The following is a 20,614-nucleotide window of genomic DNA, read 5'->3' as shown; positions in this document are numbered from 1 at the left end:
TCTCTCTCTCTCTCTCTCTCTCTCTCTCTCTCTCTCTCTCTCTCTCTCTCTCTCTTTCTCTGTGGTTTGTTTTCTGAGATAGGGACTCTATAGTCTGGTGGCCTCAAACTAGCTATGTAACAAAGATGACCTTGAGCCTATGGTTGTAGACATTTTTTTTTTTTTATCCCAATCCAGGGTTTCTACCCTGCCTCTGACCATTTAGTTCCTGGATAAAAGACACACAGCCTTCATATTTATAATAAGCCTTAATCAGCACAAGAGCTGGGCAGATATCTACCCTCTGTGCTATTAGAATCTACTTCCCTATGGATGACCCCAAGTTATTACTCACTATGTTTCATCTGGGCTGCTCTTAACTCTGATTGGCCAGCCCTCAGAGCCACGTTCACAACTCCTAACCCATGGCATCTCTTTGTTCCTCCTTGACTTTCTTCCCCCCTCATGGTTCTCCTCTGACCCCAAGCCTGGGAACCCTGAACCCCACCTCTGTCTCTTCTACCCAGCATTTGCCTGTTGGCATCTTTACTCACCAATCAGAAATAGTTTGAGGGGGGATTACATAGTCAGTTGGATCTATGCGCAGTGCAGACTCTCTGGTCTCTAAGGCAGCAACCAGGGTTTGGGGACCTGCACTTAGCATTACAGTACATAGCAGAAGACCAATCCTCAACGACCTACTGGCTGCATCTTCCAAGTGCTGGGATTAGCGATGATGTGTGCTGCCCGCACTTCAGGCCCTTAAATTGTTTGTTTGCTTTCTCCCCCCCTGTATTTTGTTGTTGTTGTTGTTTTTAGCCCATCTACTCTGAGCGGCAGGAATCGGGTACTGGTTCATTTCCCAGAAGCCTTGAGTAGAGGGAGGTATTTATTGCAGTCGTATATAGCAATGCTTCTGTGTATGATCAGCTCTCGCTCGGTTGGCCAGTGGCCTTGCAGGAATCTAGGTTAGCTCTTTCCTCCCTGAGCCTCAGGGCTAGCTCATGGTCAGCACCATCTGTGGCTTTAATAAACCTGTCCCTACCAAATGAGCTAGTCCTGCTTCCTGTGTGCCTCTGACAAGGCTGTCAGATTTGTCCCATCTCAGTGCTCTGTAGGTCAGCTGGGGCCATGACATCACTTCCTTCTTGTAAATGAGGAGGCTGAGCTGAGGGACAGCAACTGTCTTGGGAGCCTCTTGGGACCTTCAGGCCCTACAGTTCAGGAAGCCAGGGCCTGGGTCACACACATGACTTTTCCTGTTATTCCCCTACCCTATGGGCCCCATGGCTTCCTGAAATGTGTGCTTCATAGTGTGTGTAGGAAGGTCAAGGCTACCCCTCAACTACTTAGTACATGTGAGGTTAGCTCAGCTACCCGAAAACCCTGTCTCAAGACTAAGAATGCCACCAAGCACAGGGTGTGGTTTAAGTCCAGTACTCAGGACGCAGAGGCAGGTAGATCTCTGTGAGTTTAAGGCCAGCCTTGGCTACACAATGAGTTCCAGAACAGCCAAGGCTATGTAGACAGACTCTCAAAACAAACAAACAAACAAACAAACAAACAAAAAAACCCAACCACCCAACGACGGACAGTAAAACCCCAGTGTCAAAGCCATAGTAAAGGATGCAGAAGATGTTTGGGAGAAGATCACAGCTCCCAGCACCTTCCCCAGTGTCCTATCCTTCAGGACACTTCCTGCTCAGCTCTCCAAACTGTCCATTGACTCATTATGGAGACCACTAAGCCTGTGGGCAAGTCTGTCTGAAGATGCTTCAGCGTCCTCTCGTAGGTTTGCCGCAGGACACTCTGGCATGAACTTACCAGACAAGGGTGGCCCAGAGCTAGCTGATCTTTGTGGCCTCCTGAATTGGGAAAGATGGGAAATAGAACCTGTCAGATTTTTTGTTTTGTTTTTGTTTGGTTTAGTTTTTTTTTTTTTTTTTGGTTTGGTTGGTTTTCTGTTTTGTTTTGTTCTTTGTTTGTTTTTTCTGGCCTTCCTCAGGGAATAGGATCAGGAGCAAGGAATCAAGAACAAAAGAAAGCAAACATATAAAATAGTGACACATGCCTGTAACCCCAGGACTGGGGAGACTGAGGCAGGAGCATTGCTGAGAGTTTGAACCATGTACTGAGTATCATGTTAGCCAGAGATATACAGCAAGATCCTATCTCAAAAAAAAAAAAATCACAATATGTTCATCATAACATTTAAAGTTGTTAGAATACAGCAGGCATAGTGATGCACACAGAGGCTGAGGCAGGAGAATTGCAAGTTTGAGGCCTATGTAGGTTGCAAAGTAAGTCTTTATTTAAAAAAAAAACTTTTTTAAAGAAAGACCTGAAGCCGAGGATGTGATGCACGCCTTTAATCCCAGCACGTGGGAAGCAGAAGCAGGCAGATCTCTGAGGACGAGGTCAGCCTGGTCCACAGAGTGAGTTCCAGGTCAGCCAGGGCTACCCAGAGAAACCCTGTCACAGAAAACCAAAAATAATAAAAAAAAAAAATAAAAGAACTGGAGAGAAATCTCTGGAAGCCGGGGAGTACAATGCATTGGTTTATTCTTTCCTTTATATATATATTTTTCTAGATCCCATATTTCTCTCTCTCTTTCTCTTTTGGTGATGTCTGGAATCGCCACATTAAGCAACAACAAAAGCAAGCAGCAGCAACAAAACAAACCGCTAAGCATGCCTCTTCTGGCTCTAATGCAATGTGATTTTGTAAGACAGGAGCCAGGCCAGTGCTGAGCATGGGGGAAGGAAACTACTGGAAGCTACTGGGTGGGGGATGTGTCAGTGAGAGGGAGAAAGAGGAGGAGGAGGATGGGGGAGGGGAGGAGGGGAGGGAACAGGGAGAAGAGGGGGGGAAAGGAAGAGGCCGGAGGAGAGGGAGGAGAGGAGAGAGGAGGAAGAAGAGGAAGGAAGAGGAAGAAGAGGGTGCCCAAGTGAAGTGCTTCCTCAGGAGAAGGCAGGTGTCTTTAGCCATTGCAGAACAAGTTCCGTGTCCAGCACCATGGGCTTGCCTGTTAGTTCTGACAGTTGGCTTCGTGGTGACAGCCAAGTACCAGCCACCAGGCCAGGCTCTCAGGGAGCAGCCTGGCGTGGCCAAGGCCAGTTAGTGAGAGGCAGATATTTGGGTGCGAGAAGAAACTGTGTCCCTGGGTCAGGTGAGGCAGCCGCAAGCAGGGGGACCCAGCCATCAGAGCCCAGTGGCTCCTCGATCTGTGCTCGTATGGTGCATGGTGAAGAGTCAACTGGGGGCCGGCAGGAAAATGCTCAGTGCCTTCACCCTGGGCGTGGAACTTGGCGACCCCAGAACCTGAGCTGTAGTCTCTATACTTACTGTTGTCCTAGCTTGCCCTAGGTTTTGTCATGAGGGTTTCAGAGGTGTCATAGGTGGCAAAACTGAGCAGAAACACCAGAGGGCCTTGGGCTCTAGCTGGTAGGTCTCCCGGGGCCTCTTGCTACCTCTCCCAGCAGAACAAGGTGACTGTAAGCCACTTTCTGTCTTGATCAGAGGATGTCTTGGTCATTCCTGATGCCAGGCCAGAGACTGGCAGGTGGCACCACCTTGGTTATCTTACCCTGGCCTAGCACTACTAGCCAGCACTTAGGATGTCTTGAAACCAGGGGCAGGAGAAAGCTGGTAGTTCCATAGTCCCCCTTGGCTAAGCACCCGAATAATATATCCTCTTCCCCGTAGCCGGAGGTCTCAGAAACTTTGCGAAGCCTGCGGGGACCCAGAGTAATTCTATCCCCAGAGGGGCTGGGTCCTGGGGCAGCCAGCCTGAGGGACACACTCTTGGGTCCCTTCACACCTGTCCACATGGGGTTACACCACATGTCACATTCATTGAAAATAGTCCAAGACTTCCTCAGGGAGGGGCAGAGGCGTCTGAGGCTATAAGTGCAGATCTAAAGGCAGATTCTGGAAAGGCAGGTCTACATGGCTTTATCTGGTGGCTTAACACACTTTGAAAGTCATGTGGCCTTCGATGTTTGCTTGCTCTGGGTCATGTGTCCCTCTGTAGCCTGTGCCAGCTGCTCTAAGGAAAAGCAGCCTGCTGGCTGGGGTGGCTTCTGTTGGTGTGGCCTGGTTGAGAGCTGGGTCCGGGCACAGTGGTATGGCCGGGCCTTTGGGAGTGGAGTTCCTACCCTCTGTGCCCTGTCCCCACTGGGGCATGGCCTCTGACTCCAATTCCCTTGAATCATGCATGCTGAGCGCTGCTAACGGGGTAGCAAAGCATGTTACAATCCAGAGCCTGCACAACCTAAGTGCATCATGGGATTTTGTTCCTTCGTCCACCTGTCTTCAATGGGCACGGCCCACGGGCCACCTTAGTGTCGCACTCATGTTCCCAGGAAATAACACCACACACACCGTTCCAGGGGCCGTGCACATTTGCAACAGCCAGGACAGCTCTAAGAACCACTTCATGTAAGCCGATGGGGTCCAGGACCATCGGCTCCCCGTGTCTGGTCAGGGACGTTCCCCACAGAGCCTTCTACCCCAACAGGGCTAAGGCGGCTCGCAAGATGGAAATAGGGTCCTTGTGGGTATGTGGGTCTGTTGGTCTGTCGGTCTGTCTGAGTGCAGCCAGCATATACCATACTAGCTAGACTTATCAGGAGAGGGAGGGAAGGAGAGAAGGAGGAAGAGGAAGGGGATGTGAAGACCCCACTACCCTACCCTGGCCACCCTGCCTCCTGTCCTCATCCATTCCTTGAGGGAAGAGACTCCATGGAGATCTAAGGATGGCTGAGGGAGGAAGGGGAGGCCATGGCGAGCCAGGTCTCCAGCCTGGAGAGTGGAGGTAACACCACATTTCTACCCTCCTAGCCTAGGCAAGTCCCTAGCGTGGTGACACCCACAAGCCTAGCCCAGCCAGCTATGCCCCTACAGTGCATCATTCATGGCTGTGAGCTCATTCCCTTGCCCCACTGGAGTGGCAAACAGAACTCGCCCTGGTGTCCTGTTTCTTATTCATCCCCACTCCGCCCCAGCCATCTGGCCCATCACTACATTCCCCCAGAGGAGCAGGCAGGGTGAGGTTGGATGAGGAGGTCAAGCAGAGAGCTGGCTGGTCCTGCCTATGCAGTATGGCTGACATGTCCATTCAACCCCTGCCCTGGGGTTCAGTGCCAGACCCATGAAGGGCTTTGTGACCTCAGAGCCTCTCCTAGAAGCCCATGGCTTCTCTATCCCTTTTGGGGGTCCGTGCTGTTTCTGGCCATCATGGGATAGGATTGGGGTCCTCTAGGCAGCTCATTCTGAATATTGTGGGTCTCAGGAACAGTGAGTCACATCTGAGTGTAGGTCTCTTAGCAGGTAATGTGGAGTGTGGCAGGCAGCTGGGTCAGGGGGAACCTTGGATGACATATATTGGTCTCAGGGCTGCAGGTGTCTCAGATAAGCTCCGGGATGCTCACACATGGGGCTGCTGCTGCTCTTGCAGAAAGTCCTCTGGGCAAGCTGTGAGCCTCAGTACCCCTGGGGACGGAGACTTCCTCTCCAACACCAACCTCAAGAGATCTGTTTCCCACGTGCAGAGATGCAGGTGTTACCAGGACCTACCATGTGACCAGCATGCACAGTCACTTTTGGGGAGGGTTCAAACTCCTGACACCCTGAGAAAGCTGGCTATATTTGCCTGCCTGCTGACACCCCAAGAAGACTGGCTGTATTGGCCTCCCTGCTTTGTGGATGAGAGAAGGGAGCTTGGAGATGAGCAGATGCGCCTGGGGTCCGGTGGCAGCAGGAACTATGCGCTTGTCTATGGGACTTCATATTCCTTCCCTCTTACCTTAGTCTCTACTGCCTTAAATCTGGAAGGTTCCCCAGGGTTGGGAAACTAAACCCTAGCAAGGCCCGGGAGCTGGTCCCCGCCACCCCCAGTGTACCTCAGGGCACCTCCCCCAGGAATTGTCTGGCTCCTCTGTCCTGTACCAGAGCCAAGAATGCCCCTTTGTGCCCAGTCTCTGCCTCTGCTCTGAAAGCTTCAATTGTCACAACAAGCCTGTGGCTGGGCTGCCCACTCACCAGCCCCAGCCGTGCCTGCTGTGGGCCCTTTGTATTCCAGGGAACTCAGCCCAGCCTAACTGGGAGAGGGTGGCATTCCAGCTTGATCTTCCGGGTGGAGACTGGCCACTCCCAAACTGGGAGGAGTCTGTGTGGCCTGAGGGTCAGAGCACCAGGGGTTGAAGAAGGGCCCATGTAGGGGAATCAGGGGATCTGGGTTCTAGTTTTGACCAGCCTGCTCTGTGACCCAGGGCAAAGTCTGTCTTCTGTTTCTTCTCTTTTCCCACTCCCAAGGTCTTCTTCCCCTGGGGGCTCAGTTTTCTTCTTTTATAAAGCAAGAAGTTGGGTGATGAGAATGGAGGAATGGGCTGGAGGACCAACAGAAGATTCCAGCTCATAGCTGTTGCTAGGCAAGAGAGAGATTATGCCAGGAACCAGGAAGGTTGAGGCCCAGATCCAGTATACTGCTTCAGAGCACGGGCAGATCAGCCTAGCAGGGCCTGGGCCTTGGAAGCCTGGGGAGTGACTATGAGTGGGCCGGGCAGTCCCAGGTGTTCAGGGTGGGGTATGTTGGGGACCTTCTGCTCAGGTAGGTAGCAACTGTTGGTCTCACCTCTGTGCAAACCTGGACTTCCAGAACCATCCGGGGCTGGCCTCTGATGTGTACTCTTTTTCCTTGGCAATGTCTCCTCCTGCGTAGACCATCGACTTTCTGAATGACAACATCCGGAGAGGAATCGAGAATTACTACGATGACCTGGACTTCAAAAACATCATGGACTTTGTGCAGAAGAAGGTGACTGGGCAGCAGGGGATGACGGGCAGAAGGGGACCTCGAGGACCCTTGTCCTGGATTCTAGCCTCTGTTCCAGAGAGTGGGGTGAAGGGCCAGCTGGCCCGTCCATTCCCAATGCAGGTGGCTGGTCCGTGCATGGCCCTTCAAACATGGGGAAAACTCACAACAAGGCCAGATGTCTCTGGCCACTTTACAGAGCCCCAGGGCTCACCCCCACAGGTGACAAGGATCTACTTTCCAGACTGGCTGGCCTGGTGTCCAGCCGCCTGGATCCAGTTCCACTAATGTGGAGAGCTTTACTTCAACATAGGTAGGGGAATGTTTTCTCTCCTAATTTCAGCTTCCTTCACTGGACACCAGACCAGACCCCTTCTTTTTCTCTGACGCATCTTTGAATGTGGCGATAATTGTGTGTCCCCTTGAGACACTGTCTCTCTCTCTCTCTCCAAGGCCCAGCCCAGCCTGTGGGTGCAACAGTTAACAGCCACAGTGAGGCCACTGTTTCCGTGGGCTTGCCTGCCTCCCTCTTAGTCTCTGGTCTGCACCCCAGGGCTGACTCTGGTCTCTCCCTTTGCTATGGCTCAGACTCCCTTGGCTTATGATGTGCTTAGAGCAGCACCAGTGTGCTGGGGTCACCCTCCTTCCCTGGATGAGGACAGTGATGGCGGGGTCTGGCGATTGGGTGTGCCTGGTCCCCTGTGCGAGCTTTCAGTGGAGACCAGCCTCACCACACCCCGTGGCTCTTGGCTCTGTGCTTCTTTGTAGAAGAAACAGGTGCAGCTCCTGGGAGATTCCTTTGTGCCAGCCTGGGCTGGGAGAGCCGAGTCATACTCTGGGTAGATGCTTTTGTTGGAAGCAGCCCCTAGCTGGCTCAGGAGGTTTAATTTCTTCTTGGGCGGGGGGTGGGGGTGGGTAGGAGGTGACGAATGCTCACTGGGCCTCGTGCAGAATGCTTCACGCAGGGCTCCTCTTACAGTCAGAGCCCAGGCAGGCGAAGTTGGCATTGCTTTTCCTAGTAGACAAACATCTGAAGCCCAGAGAGGGCGACGGCCTTGCCTATGGCCACACAGCTGGTGCGGTGACATGGGGATTTGAACGTGTACCCATCTGGCAGCAGAACAGATGGCCCTTGTCCAACATAGCAGATAGATAGGCGTTTGTGAATCCTGAGGCCCGAGGGACTACATGGCACTGTGGGGACTTCAGAAGGGTGTTCCAGGACCTCCTACGACAGGACACCATCCTTTAGCCTCCTACCCTGGAGCACAGTCCCAGAGCCCAGTTTGCTCTAGCTGATCAGTCATTTACATATGGCTGGCTGCAGTTCCCTGGACGCATCTTCTCTGCTCACTGGCTTCTCCATTTGCTCCCTGAGACACAGCCTTGTTCCGGAGGGGGTGGGGGCCTTTGCACATGAGAGTTGACTGCCTCTTGTTGCAGCTGAGATGTCCCCGTCGCCATCCTCTCAGCATCCTTTTCTGTCCTCCCAGTTATAAGGCCACGCCTCCTCCCCACTTCCCTATGCCCAGGGACACAGCATCCCCTCCTGGGAGATCATTCCCCTCCCCAAGGTGGTTTTGGTCTAATTTGGGTTGTTGTTTTTTTTGGGGGGGGGTGGTCAGGGAGGGTCTCACCTTGTAGCCCAGGCTTTACTAGAATTCACTGACATAGTCCAAGCTGGCTTCTAACTTGTAGTATTCCTCCTACCCGGGACAGCAGGCATGCGGGCGTGCTTGGCCACGGTTCTTGTCACTTAGCCAAGTACTCTTGTCTTCCTGAATGATCGTACATTGTCTGTGCTAAGCCCAGAAGGATGGTGTCCAAGCTAGACCCTCTGCAGCACTGTTCTCTGTCCAAACCCCACCCCAGGAGCTGGCCCCGGTGCAGAGAGTAGAGGTGGGAAGGGGACCTAAGGGGAGAGCCTATGGTAGGTATGCAGGTCTCCAAGGTCAGGGTAAAGCAGGGGTTCCACAAACCCTGGCCCCTGGGGCTGTCTTTTCCAGCCAGGTCCCTGCCTCAGGAGCTTGAATCTGGAGGAGAAGGTGCAGACAGCTGCCCGGGGACAGACTTCCCATCCAGTGTCTAGTCACCACCTGGTGTCCAATCGAAGAGGTCCAGCCTTACTGTGCAGACTCTCCAGAGTGGAGCACTCAGCCCCCTTCTTTATGTGCATGCCGCTCTTGACAGCTGTGACCTAATAGAGTATGGCCCCATGGGGCCCTGGGACTCCCGCCCCAGCCCTGGACACGCACATCTCATCAGCGTCCTCTCTTAGCCATCTGACCCTGCCCTTGGCCATGACCACAGCTCTTCCTTGGTGCTCTTCTCCCTCAGTTCAAGTGCTGTGGCGGAGAGGACTACAGAGACTGGAGCAAAAACCAGTACCACGACTGCAGCGCCCCCGGGCCCCTGGCCTGCGGCGTGCCCTACACCTGCTGCATCAGGAACACGGTAACCACGTGGGTGATGGATGTGGGGTCACCCAGTTTGCCAAACACTGCTCTCCCTCTGCCCAAGGGGAGCAGGCACTGGGAGTGGGCAGGAGGTGGTAGTCAGGGTTGTGTTTTCCTTAGCCCAGGGGCTCTGACAGTGGAGAGCTGCATGGGCCTGACCCAGGCTCTTTGTTTGTAGTCACTCAGCTTCAGGGGGCCCTGGTTGAAGTACTGTTGCTTTAGCCACTTAGGGGGCCTTGCCCGAGGTTGACAGGGCTATGCCCAGCAACAGGGAGCCAGAGTGTGCGGCAGGGGCAGCAGGCCATGCTGGAGGCAGAGTACAGTGCAGGCACTGTGAGCTCTGGCAGCAGAGCCCTGGCCAGAAGGGATGTGGTGATGTAAATGCCAACCTCCACTTTTCCCCAGCTGGAGCCTCTCAGCTGTCACTTCCCAGTCATCTGGGATGCTGAGCTGTGAGGTCACCGCCTGTCAGTCCTGATGTGTGACGAGTATGTCAGGAACTGCCCAGTTTCTGGACCGGAGCAGAAAAAGAAAAGCCGGGCAATTACTACACTCCACGCATACACACACACCCCACACCCCACACATACACACACACACACACACACATCACATCACACCTACACAGACACACACACATCCCACAAACACACACACCACACACACCCACACCACACACAACATACATATGTATGCCACACATACACATACCACAATATAACACATACAACACATAACACACACATACATATACCAACACACAGCACACATACACACACACCACACACATGCACCCCCCACATACAACCAACATACATACACATACCACACATATAACACACACCACACATACATTGCATACCACACATACACATACCACAATACAACACACAACACACACATATGTATACCACACACACACACCACATAACATAGCACACAGTTAGGTACACCATACATGTCACACACGTACACCATACAACACACACCACACACAACAGCACACCGCACATACAACACACAACACACACACCATACAACACAGTACACACACCACACATACACACTCACTCACTCTCCTGGAAAGTCTCTTGTTGATGGTTTCAACAGCTATGCCTACCACCCCAGCCTGTAACCATGGAAACGGAATACCCATGGGTAGGGCCTTACCCAGAGACTGGAACATCGCCAAGTGAAGTTGCCCTGTAAAAGCTGGGGTCCTCTGCTGCTCCCCTCCCTTGTCACTGCCCCAGTGGCCTTCTGGTCCAGCAGAGGCCTCTTACATAGGCAGGGACCCAAGCTGGATCCAGGCTGGATCTGGAGTTCCACCTCTCTGTGGCTGAGGTTGCGACCAAGCAGGGCCCACACAGTGGTGGGCATTGTTATGGGGGGGCTGGAGCCCAGCAGAGTCCCCAGGGATGAGTTAGTCAGCAGCAAGAAGCCCTGGAGAGCAGCCCTTCCCCCCCCCCTCCAGAGGAACTTCTGTGGTTTTTTGATGACGAAGCCAGCTTTGAAGGGGCAGGGAAGTGTGGCCAGTGGCCCAGCCTTGCCCTCAGGTAAACCACAGATGGCAGAGGCCCAGCTGTGGTTTGAGCAGTTCCTTTCTGAGAGCCAGTCAAATGGGAACAGCTTGGCTCAGCAACGGGGTGCCACAGGGGTGCCTCTGGCTAAGATCTTAGACTGCTGCTGGTGGAGGGGTGATCTCCCACAAGAACCAGGAGGGGGCCAGCCCACGGTTCTCCACTGGGCATTTCGTGGAGGTGGTCACTGAGATACAAACTGGAGCCTGATCCCGGAGGCAGGCAATCTCAGCTCCGTTTGTATAGCAGACTATAGACCCACTCCATGGCTCTTCTGTAGAAGGTGAGCCCTTCAGATTACAGCCTATAGAATCGTAGCCAATGTGTTTCTGTTTCAGACAGATGTTGTCAACACCATGTGCGGCTACAAAACAATCGACAAGGAGGTAACAGCGTGGAAACCCTTTGTCCCCAGAAATGGTGCTCCCTTTGTTCCCAGATGGTGCTCCTCCTGTCCCCAGAAATGGTGCTCCCTTTGTTCCCAGATGGTGCTCCTCCTGTCCCCAGAAATGGTGCTCCCTTTGTCCCACTCCTCACCTAATGGAGGGTTTCTAGCGGAGGGCTCCTAGCTACTAAGATTTCCCAACTCGCCTTAGCCATCAGTCACAGAAGGGCCGAGGGAGCCAAGGGAGTTCATCTGCTCAAGTTTGCTGAGTGCCCCCTCCAGGCAGGCTTACCTGAGTGAGGCATCATGCCCTTCCAGGGCCCCTCCCATGCTGCCCGCCCAGCCCTGCAGTTTGTAGACAGTTCACACTGGTACTACCTGCCTGGGACCCAGGAATCCCTGGGGAAGAGAAAGTCCTTCTTGGGTGTCCCTGTGCCTCAGCTTTCCGGGCATGTCTATGTAGCTCCATTTGACCTGCAATTGCTACGTAGACTAGGCTGCCTCAAACTCAGAGATTCCCCTGCCTCTGCCTCCTGAGTGAGTGCTAGGATTAAAGTCGTGAATCACTGTGCCCAGTCTTTTTTCCTCTTTTAATAACTCAGTGTCCGATTAGTCCTGACCATACGTGCAAGAGGGTATTCCAGTCCATAAATGATGTTGTCTTTAATAATTTGTACATGAGCCGGGCGGTGGTGGTGCATGCCTTTAATCCCAGCACTTGGGAGGCAGAGGCAGGCAGATTTCTGAGTTCAAGGCCAGCCTGGTCTACAGAGTGAGTTTCAGGACAGCCAGAGCTATACAGAGAAACACTGTCTTGAAAAAAAAAAAAGTACATGAAACAAAGTTTCAAATGATAATGTTTTAAATAATTCATACATGAAACAAAGTTTCGTGGCAAGGGATTTTCCACTTGTGGGAAAATGTAACATAGTAATTCTAGAAGCTTCCCTGCCCATTAAAACCATGTAGGTCCCTCCCACATGCATACACATATACCTGGAGTCGGCTTTTGGCTCAGGTAACAGTGTGTAGCCCTGGGTGGCATCTGGGAGACATGTGGGCCCACTCTGCCAGTTCCCAGCAGTTCTCACCACCAAGTGCTACCACAATGTCCCCAGTGCTGCCTCAGGAGCAGCACTGAATCCAGGGCGACCTTCCCATGCTGATACCCTTCTTCCGCACGCACAGCGCCTGAATGCGCAGACCTTCATTTACGTGCGGGGCTGCACCAACGCCGTGTTGATATGGTTCATGGACAACTACACCATCATGGCAGGCCTCTTACTGGGCATCCTGCTTCCTCAGGTGGGTAGTCCATGGTGCAGACGAAGCTGGGCTGAGTGATGAAGGAGAAGGGTTCAGAACCCCTGGGAGGGCTGGGGTCTGGAAGGGGTACTCCTCAGTTGCTCTCCCTGCACTGGCTCTGCCTTCAGTCCATCAGTGAGATTGGAGTGACTGATTAGCACATCGGCATAATGGCAGTAGTGGAGATGGAGGCTTCGAAGGGTGAAGTGAATTCCCCAAGGTTCCCCTGGATAAGGTGTGGCAGAGCTGGGATGGAGGCAGAAGACCCAGCCTGAGGTGCTATGCTAAGACACAGGGGCAGAAAGTCTCCATGTTCCTGGGAAGGGTAGAAGAGGCCCAGCCTGGAGCTGCCTGGGCAGTGGGTGCTGGGATGTCTTGATTTCCCCAGCCTAGTTCCCAGGGAAGGAGCGGCCAGGGAAGATGCCTATGTGTCAGCAGGCTCTCACTGGCTCCTTCTCCGTCCTCAGTTTCTTGGTGTGCTGCTGACACTACTGTATATCACCCGTGTGGAGGACATTATCTTGGAGCACTCTGTCACAGATGGATTGCTGGGACCTGGTGCCAAGACCAGCACGGACACAGCAAGCACTGGATGCTGTCTGTGCTATCCCGATTAGGACCTCTTCCCGGTACAGCAGGCCCTAGCCGGACTGTACTGCGAAAGTGCATCCAAGTCTACACAAGCTGGACAGGACCAGCTGCAGCTCCTCTGCCCACCCGTGGCACTGACCAAAGCCCAGGGCGTATGTGCCTGCGTATAGTGTCTGATGGCCACTCCTCCTGGGGAGAAGCTGAACCCTGTGGGATCCCGGGGAACAGGGATAGCTCAGCTCTAGTTCTGAGCCCCAGAGAGGGAAGCTCGGGGCTCCGTGTGGGCTCTGTTTATTTCTGGCAGTGCCTTGGCCAGGGGTCATTATGCCCCTTCAAGGGCAGTTTTGCAGTGATTTTTTTTTTAAAGGAAAGAAGGGAGTGTACTTGTTCCATGGGGCAGGAAGTGCTGAGCTCTAGCTATGAGGTTGGACCATGTCTTAAATTCCCAGGTGCCTTGAGTCCTCTGTAAGGCTCCTGCTCCGCCCACCCATTTTCTATGTGGGTTTTTTTTTTTTTTTTTTTAAATAACCATGTTTTGTATACAATTAGCAAGAGGTTCTGGCTACTCAAAACTAGCCACCCCAACCCAGTCCACTCATCCCTCCCCATTAGTTCATTCATTGAACAATAAAGATGTGGTTCTGGGGGTGGTCTTTCATTGTGTTATTTGGGAGTCTCTTTGTCCTCTTGAAAGAAGGCTGCCCCTGGGTGGAGATTGGTATAGCTTCGGACACTGAGGCCAGGGAGGAAGAATGGGCAGCATTTGTATTTCACACACTAGGGGAAACTGAGGCAGAATAGTAAGACATAAGGCCCCACAGGTAGAGAAATGGTTACATGGAGAAGTAGTTGAATCCAGGGCTCGAGAAGAAGAATGGTATCCATAAGTCTACCTGTGTTGTGGAAGTAACTGTGGTAGGGAATCTGTAGACTATATATAGGGACCCATGCCAAACAAAGCTTGGTGCTGGCTGCCCCCTGCTGGAGACAGCCGGCCTTGCAGGAATAGTTGATCCAAGTGTGCGCGCGCGCGTGTGTGTGTGTGTGTGTGTGTGTGTGTGTGTGTGTGTGTGTGTGACCCCAACCCTGCCTGGGGTTTCTAGGTTTTCTGTAAGATTCTTAGACAGGGCAATAGATCTAAAACAAGAATCTCAAATCCACCTAAGCCTGGGGTAGGAAATTCCCCTCACCAGGGAAGCTTGGGTCCCCTATGAGGAAGTGTAGAAGCTTTAAAAAGAACACCATGACCATGAACACATCAGAGGCCAGACCCGAGCGTTTAGCATAGGAAGCTGTTTTGATGCTCACAGCCGTTTGTAGTTCATCCCTGTTACCTCAATCTTGTTCATATGGAAACAGAGGCACGGGTAAGTAACTTGTTGAGCCATGGGACTGCTTATGAAGCGCCTCGACTGGAGTCGTATCTCTGTATAGACAGACTCTCCTAGGTGTGCAAACCCAGGCATGGCTGGGTCTGCGGCTCTCGTGCTCCCTAAGGACGCTTCTGCCTCTCCTCCTCTGGTTATTAAGACAGGGTCTCCTGTAGTCCAGGCTGGCTTCGAACTCACTGGGTAGCGGAGGATGACCTTAAGCTTCAAATTTCTGTGCTTCGTTCTCGTGAATGCTGGGATTACAGGTGCGTTCCCCCACTCCCTGTTTATGGGATTTGGGGGCTGAAAGCTCTTTATCCCGTGGCTCCACAGAGCCCCATTTGATCGGCACACAGGGCTGGGTGGTGAGCCCTTTGGCTCCGGCTCTAGTCGTTCTCAGAATCCTGTATTCAAAGGAGAGGATAGACACCCGTGGTACCACAATATGGCTAGGGCACTCAGGGGGCTTGGAACCAGAGCCTGGTGACTCTGTCATTCTTTCTCTGCCACCAAAGATGGAAGTTGTTGCCTACCCAGGCCCAAGTTCTTATATGCCCTCTGACACAGCGGTCTCTTGCCTCTCAAGAATAAACAAAGCTGCTGGGCAGTGGTGGCGCATGCCTTTAATCCCAGCACTTGGGAGGCAGAGGCAGGTGGATTTCTGAGTTCGAGGCCAGCCTGGTCTACAGAGTGAGTTCCAGGACAGCCAGGGCTATACAGAGAAACCCCGTCTCGAAAAACCAAAAAAAATAAATAAAGTTTTGCCAGCCAGTCTCGGGGCTTGCCTTCTATGGCACCTTTCGATTACCCACTGCCAAGGACACCATCTTGCCACCTTGTCTCCCAAGGATGGAGAATAATCTTCAAGGGGTTGGAGAGATGGCTCATCGATTAAGAGCACTGACTGCTCTTCCAGAGGTCCCGAGTTCAATTCCCAGCTACCACATGGTGGCTCACAACCATCTGTCATGGGATCCGATGCCGCCTTCTGGTGTGTCTGAAGACAGTGACCGTGTATTCATAAATAAAATAAATCTTTATAAAAAGGAGTAACCTTCAAGACTAGTCCCTTTCCTTACACACATGGGCTTCAGTTTTGAAGATTTTTGTTACAAGAAGAATGCATTCAGGGATGATGGCTTCCTGTGAAAAATTAAAAAAAAAAAAAAAAAACTTCAGGAAACTTCCTTTTGAAATACGCACAGCACAAGTAAATAGTAATTTATTGGGCATGGGGGATGATGCATGACTGTAATCCAGCACTCAGGAGGCAGAGACAGGAGGATTGTGAGGTCAAAACCAAACACCTATGAAGTATTTATCGTCCAGTGTTCCTGTCACCCCTTTGCCTTCCCTTCTGTGGACCAAAAATAAACCCTCTCTTAAATCGCTTGTCTGGGGTTTTGTCGTAGCGATGAGAAGAATAACTAAGACGGGACTCTGGTATTTACAGAGGTGAACACAGGGCCCACAAAACCAGGGATGCAATCTAAGATGCCAAGCATTACTGCCCTAAAGACTTCCTCCTAATTGCAATCCCTCACCCCTAGCCCCCCCCACCCCCGCTGGCACTGCCTGGTGCCTCCCAAGGCAGCCCCCTCCCCCAGCTGCTTTCCATCTCTGTGTGCTCATCATTTTCTTTCTTTCCTTCTTTTTCTTTTTGTTTGTTTGTTTGTTTGTTTGTTTTTTCAAAACAGAGTTTCTCCGATTAGCCCTGGCTGTCCTGGAACTCACTCTGTAGACCAGGCTGGCCTCGAACTCAGAAATCCACCTGCCTCTGCCTCCCAAGTGCTGGGATTAAAGTACACCACCACTGCCCGGCCATCAGTCTCTTTTCTAAAGCTTTTCCAAGACAGGACTCACGAGATCTCTTTAAGGCTCTGGCTACTACCATTTAAATTATTTTGAAAGGCATTCATTTCTGTGGCCAAGTTGTATTCTGTTGTATGGACACACCATAGTTGTTAGTTTATGCATTTACCAATCACTGGGCATTTTTACCCTTTTTTGTTCTGGGGGGGGAGGGAGGGAAATGGAGGGAGGGAGAGGGAGGGGGAAGGGAGAGACTGACTCATTATGTAGCCCTGACTGACCTGAAACCTATCGGCCTCAAACTCAAAGATGCCCATGAGATCAATGATATGTGTTGCTGTACTCAGTGACAACTTTCTTTTGTTATTGAAATGAACATTTGCATATCTATGCAAAAAACACACCTGGACTGGCAAGGTGCTGTAAGGGCAACACAAATGGGAGGAGAGAGCCAGTTCCTGCCAGTTGTTCTCTGACCTACATCCACAAATGTATATCATGTGCATGTATGCATACACACATCACACACACATAGACACACACATACACACCACACACACATACACACCACACACACACACACACTACATACACATACACCACACACACACAAACACCACATGCATGCATACATACATATATGAGTACACACCACATACATATACCCATATATATATACACACATACATATACACATACATACATACACCCCCAAACACCACAATACACCCCCCAACACACACACACTAATAAACTAGATTTTTAGTTTTCATACTACTGAGTTTGGAGAACTCGTTATATATTCTATACATAAGCCCCTTATTATATATGTATAATTTGCAAATGTTTTCTCGCAGTCTTGGTTTAGAACACTGGCTGCTCTTGCAGAGGAATCAGATTCAGTTCCCGCACCCACACGATGCCTCACAGCGGTCTGTAACTCCAATTTCAGGGGATCCAACATTCTTCTGGCCTCTGAGGGCACCTGCATATGTGGGATGTACATACATATTAGCAGGCACACAAATATAAAGAAAAATAAGTTGTCCCGCATGGCACATGTCTGCTGTCCCAGGTACTGAGCCCGAGGCGAAAGGAGAGTTGAAGCCTAGGAGTTTAGGAGCAGCCTGGGTAATATTGAGGTCCTTAAGAAGAAAAAGAGTACCCTTGGTACCCTTGCGACTGTCCTCCCAGTCAAGCAACCGTGATCCGAGGAAAATTCTGCTGTGCCTTCTTGCAAAACAATCGTCCCAGCTGTGTCCCCTAATGGAGGGGTGAGGGTGGAGTCAGGAGACGTTCACCTGAGTATCCAGCCACTCCTTAACACCTGTGGTGAGCCAGGGAGCCACTCTGCCTTAATTGCAATTGGCCTCAGGGTGGTTGGAGTCTATAGGCTGGGGACTGGGGCGCCATCTCTGCAGCCCTGGCTGGGTAAGTCACCATCCCTTTCCAGCCTTTTGCGGGAGGAGCACCCACACTTCTTTTGGTTCCCCAGAATGAACTTTGGTGAAATTGTGCCTTGGTTTGTCCTTGCGACCTTAGAAAGGAGGGTAGCCGTTACCTGTGTCTCCCTCTGGGGAGGAATTATTAGAGACAGCCCTCGTGTGGCCAGGCGGTGAACCCTCCTGTAGTTTAAGATGCAAGGCTATCAGTACCCTACAAGCTTGCTGGGTTACCTAGCCTACAAAATTCACGGATGGAGCGCCAGTCCCCACCATCCCCTAGGGGGAGCCAGAGTCGCGATCTTGAGAGCCCAGGGAATCCGAAAACAAAAGCAGACACGGAAGCATATAGCCGTTAGGTGGCGCTGTCCCCACACACCCCAGTGCTCAGCAACTGCGCTCCGGCTCCTCCTCAGTCAAAAGGACAGAGCACAGGTGAAGAAGACCACTCTAGCTACTGGAGTGTAATGGAGTCTTAATGAAATCACTGTGGAGACATAGTGGCCCAGGCCTGCAATCCCAGCACGTGGGGAACGGAAGCAGGAGGCCTACGAATTCAAGGCCAGCCTGGGCTACACATTGAGTTTGAAGCAAGCCTGGGCTAGAGGAGACCCTGTTTGAAAACAAATTGTTGACTGCATGGATGCATAGACCAGGGAAAGGAGGCGATTGTGGTTGGTTATTGTGTAGCAATGTGTCAGCGGGGAGGGGACGGCGGCCTAGAGAGGCCAGGCAGCTCACCAAAGTCACATAATCAGGAGAAAGCAGAACCAGGCCTTGAAGGCCTCCACACTGGCCCTGTGCGTTCTCCTGGCTCCGCCCTGGCAGGGTACCTGGTGAAGGAAGTTTCTCTCAGCCGGTGCAGCCCTTGTCCCCCCATCATTATGTAATCACGAGGGGCAAGTCTGGGCCTTTGGGCCTTCATGAGAGCCTGGGAGGAAGAAGCTAAGGAGAGGGGCGGGGCTTCTATGCCAGAATGAGCCCATGGGAGTGAGTATTCACCTACTGACACGAGGGTGGCCAGGAGACTAGACATGGAAGGAAGGTGCTCAGTACCTGCTCTTTCTGCACTGTTGCCTATGGCAGTATACACACACACATGCATGCACACTTGAGCATCATAAGACAGTGGCCAGTGGCCTTACATTACTACTGCATTGCTTGCCAAGCTCAGTATCCCCCATGTCCCACTTACGGCAAGATTTTAATGTCCTCTGTGTGTATATGTGTGTGTGTGTGTGTGTGTGTGTGTGTGTGCGCGCGCGCGCGCGCGCGCGCACGTGCGTTGTCTCTACAGAGCTTAGATTGTTCCAGGGAGGGGCATGTCGTACAGTCACTAAGTAGTCTCTGACTAAAGGATGATGGACAGTGGTTAGAGCAGACAGGGATGGCTCCTGGGGCTTCTGGGAGACAGTGGGCTAGCTGCATCCCACCTCTGACCAGCAGGGGACCAGGATTGATACACATTGTAGCCTTGCCAAATCTTTGCCTCCCTCTGAGCCTCTTTCTCCTCTCCCAGAGCCTAGACACCTCTGAGGTGTCTAGATGTGATAGCTGCACATGGTAGGGTGCCTTTGTATGCTGCCTGCCACCTTGCTGGTGGTTGAGCTGCCTGCCCTCTCACTGGTCCTGTGCCCTCCTCTCCATCAGCCGAAATAGACTTTCTGGGCCTCAACTTCTAGAGGGAACCAGAGCTATCACGTGACTAGAAAAAGCCTGCTCGGCATCCACTGAGGCCACTAAGGCTGTGCTAGAGGCAGAGCTTGGAAGGCAGAGACTGAACCGGGGCTGGGCTTTGCCCACTGGCCTCAGGTCCCTCTGCGTGCTTCCCTGGCCTTGGTTATGGATGCTCCTGAGCCAGACATCCGGGGCCTTTCAGAGTCACTTGGACTCTTCTGGCAGCCAGAGCGGGTCTTAGAAACCAGCTGTGAAGTGGTGGCAGTCAGCCTGTATGTAACCCCAGAATATGGGGACCAGAGATGAGGTATCCCCAGAATAAGCTGATTAGTTGCACCTGGGGCCTCTATGCATACACACACACACACACACACACACACACACACACACACACACTTATACTCACACACTCACACACACTCACACACACACACTCATACACACACACTCATATTTGCACAAACTTATGCATTCACACATGTGCAAACATGCATGCATCACACATACATACAAATAAAGGCAATTCATGGTAGAGGACAACAGTCAACAAAAAGTGTAGTATTTCAATAAAAATTAAATAGGGCTAGGGGGAGGGCTCTGGATAAGACTTAACACTGCTCTTGCAGAGGACTCAGGTCCAGTTCCCAGCACCCATGTCAGGCAGCCCACAACTGTCTATATGTAACTCTTCTGGCTCCTCCTGCACACACACACACACACACACACACACACACACACACACACACACGTGCACCCACCCACCCACAATTAAATACAAATGGATATAAAAAATAGTAGACCTAGATGATTGAAAATCTAATGCGAGATGTAGAGGACCAGCTGGAGAAACATTGCCGGCATCCAAAGGGAAAGGATGTGGCGGGGACAGAGCATCCTGTGGCAGGTGCTCCCTGCTCTGTCAGATGCTCCGGATGAAAGAGCCCTTAGCAGTAATAAAGGTTGTCAAAGTAGGTTCTTTAAAAAAAATAATAATAATTTTATTTCTTCTCCTCCTCCCCCTCCTCCTCTCTCTTCCTCCCCCTCCTTCTCCTTCCTCCTCCCCCTCCTCCCCCTTCCTCCTCCCCTCTCTGCCTGCTCTCTTTCCCTCCCCACTTTGATGTGTGTTACCATGCCTGGCCCCTTTGAAGCATTTTTATTTTTGAGCCATGTGGGTGCTGGGAACTGAACCCAGGTCCTCTGGA

General features: G+C 51.9%; 1 protein-coding gene across 4 annotated transcripts in view; it reads left to right on the top strand.

The window, feature by feature from the left end:
- Nucleotides 1–13,767, top strand: part of Tspan15 (tetraspanin 15) — a 43,108-nt gene extending 29,341 nt beyond the window's left edge. For 2 of the 4 annotated variants that reach the window (XM_031347931.1, XM_031347930.1), the window contains 5 exons: nt 6,702–6,797; nt 9,132–9,256; nt 11,173–11,216; nt 12,404–12,520; nt 12,988–13,767. In XM_031347931.1, the coding sequence (XP_031203791.1) occupies nt 6,702–6,797; nt 9,132–9,256; nt 11,173–11,216; nt 12,404–12,520; nt 12,988–13,580 (975 nt within the window). In that variant the 3' untranslated portion in view covers nt 13,581–13,767. Of the gene's footprint in view, nt 1–6,701; nt 6,798–9,131; nt 9,257–11,168; nt 11,217–12,403; nt 12,521–12,987 lie in introns of all 4 variants that reach the window. The other 2 variants (XM_031347932.1, XM_031347933.1) reach the window with 2 other exon arrangements.
- The last annotated feature ends 6,847 nt before the right edge of the window (nt 13,768–20,614 follow it).

Source organism: Mastomys coucha, unplaced genomic scaffold, assembly GCF_008632895.1.
Source record: "Mastomys coucha isolate ucsf_1 unplaced genomic scaffold, UCSF_Mcou_1 pScaffold3, whole genome shotgun sequence".
In the NCBI taxonomy this organism is placed as follows: domain Eukaryota; kingdom Metazoa; phylum Chordata; class Mammalia; order Rodentia; family Muridae; genus Mastomys; species Mastomys coucha.
Note: the sequence above shows the minus strand (reverse complement) of the source record. Positions and strands in the feature narration are given on the sequence as shown.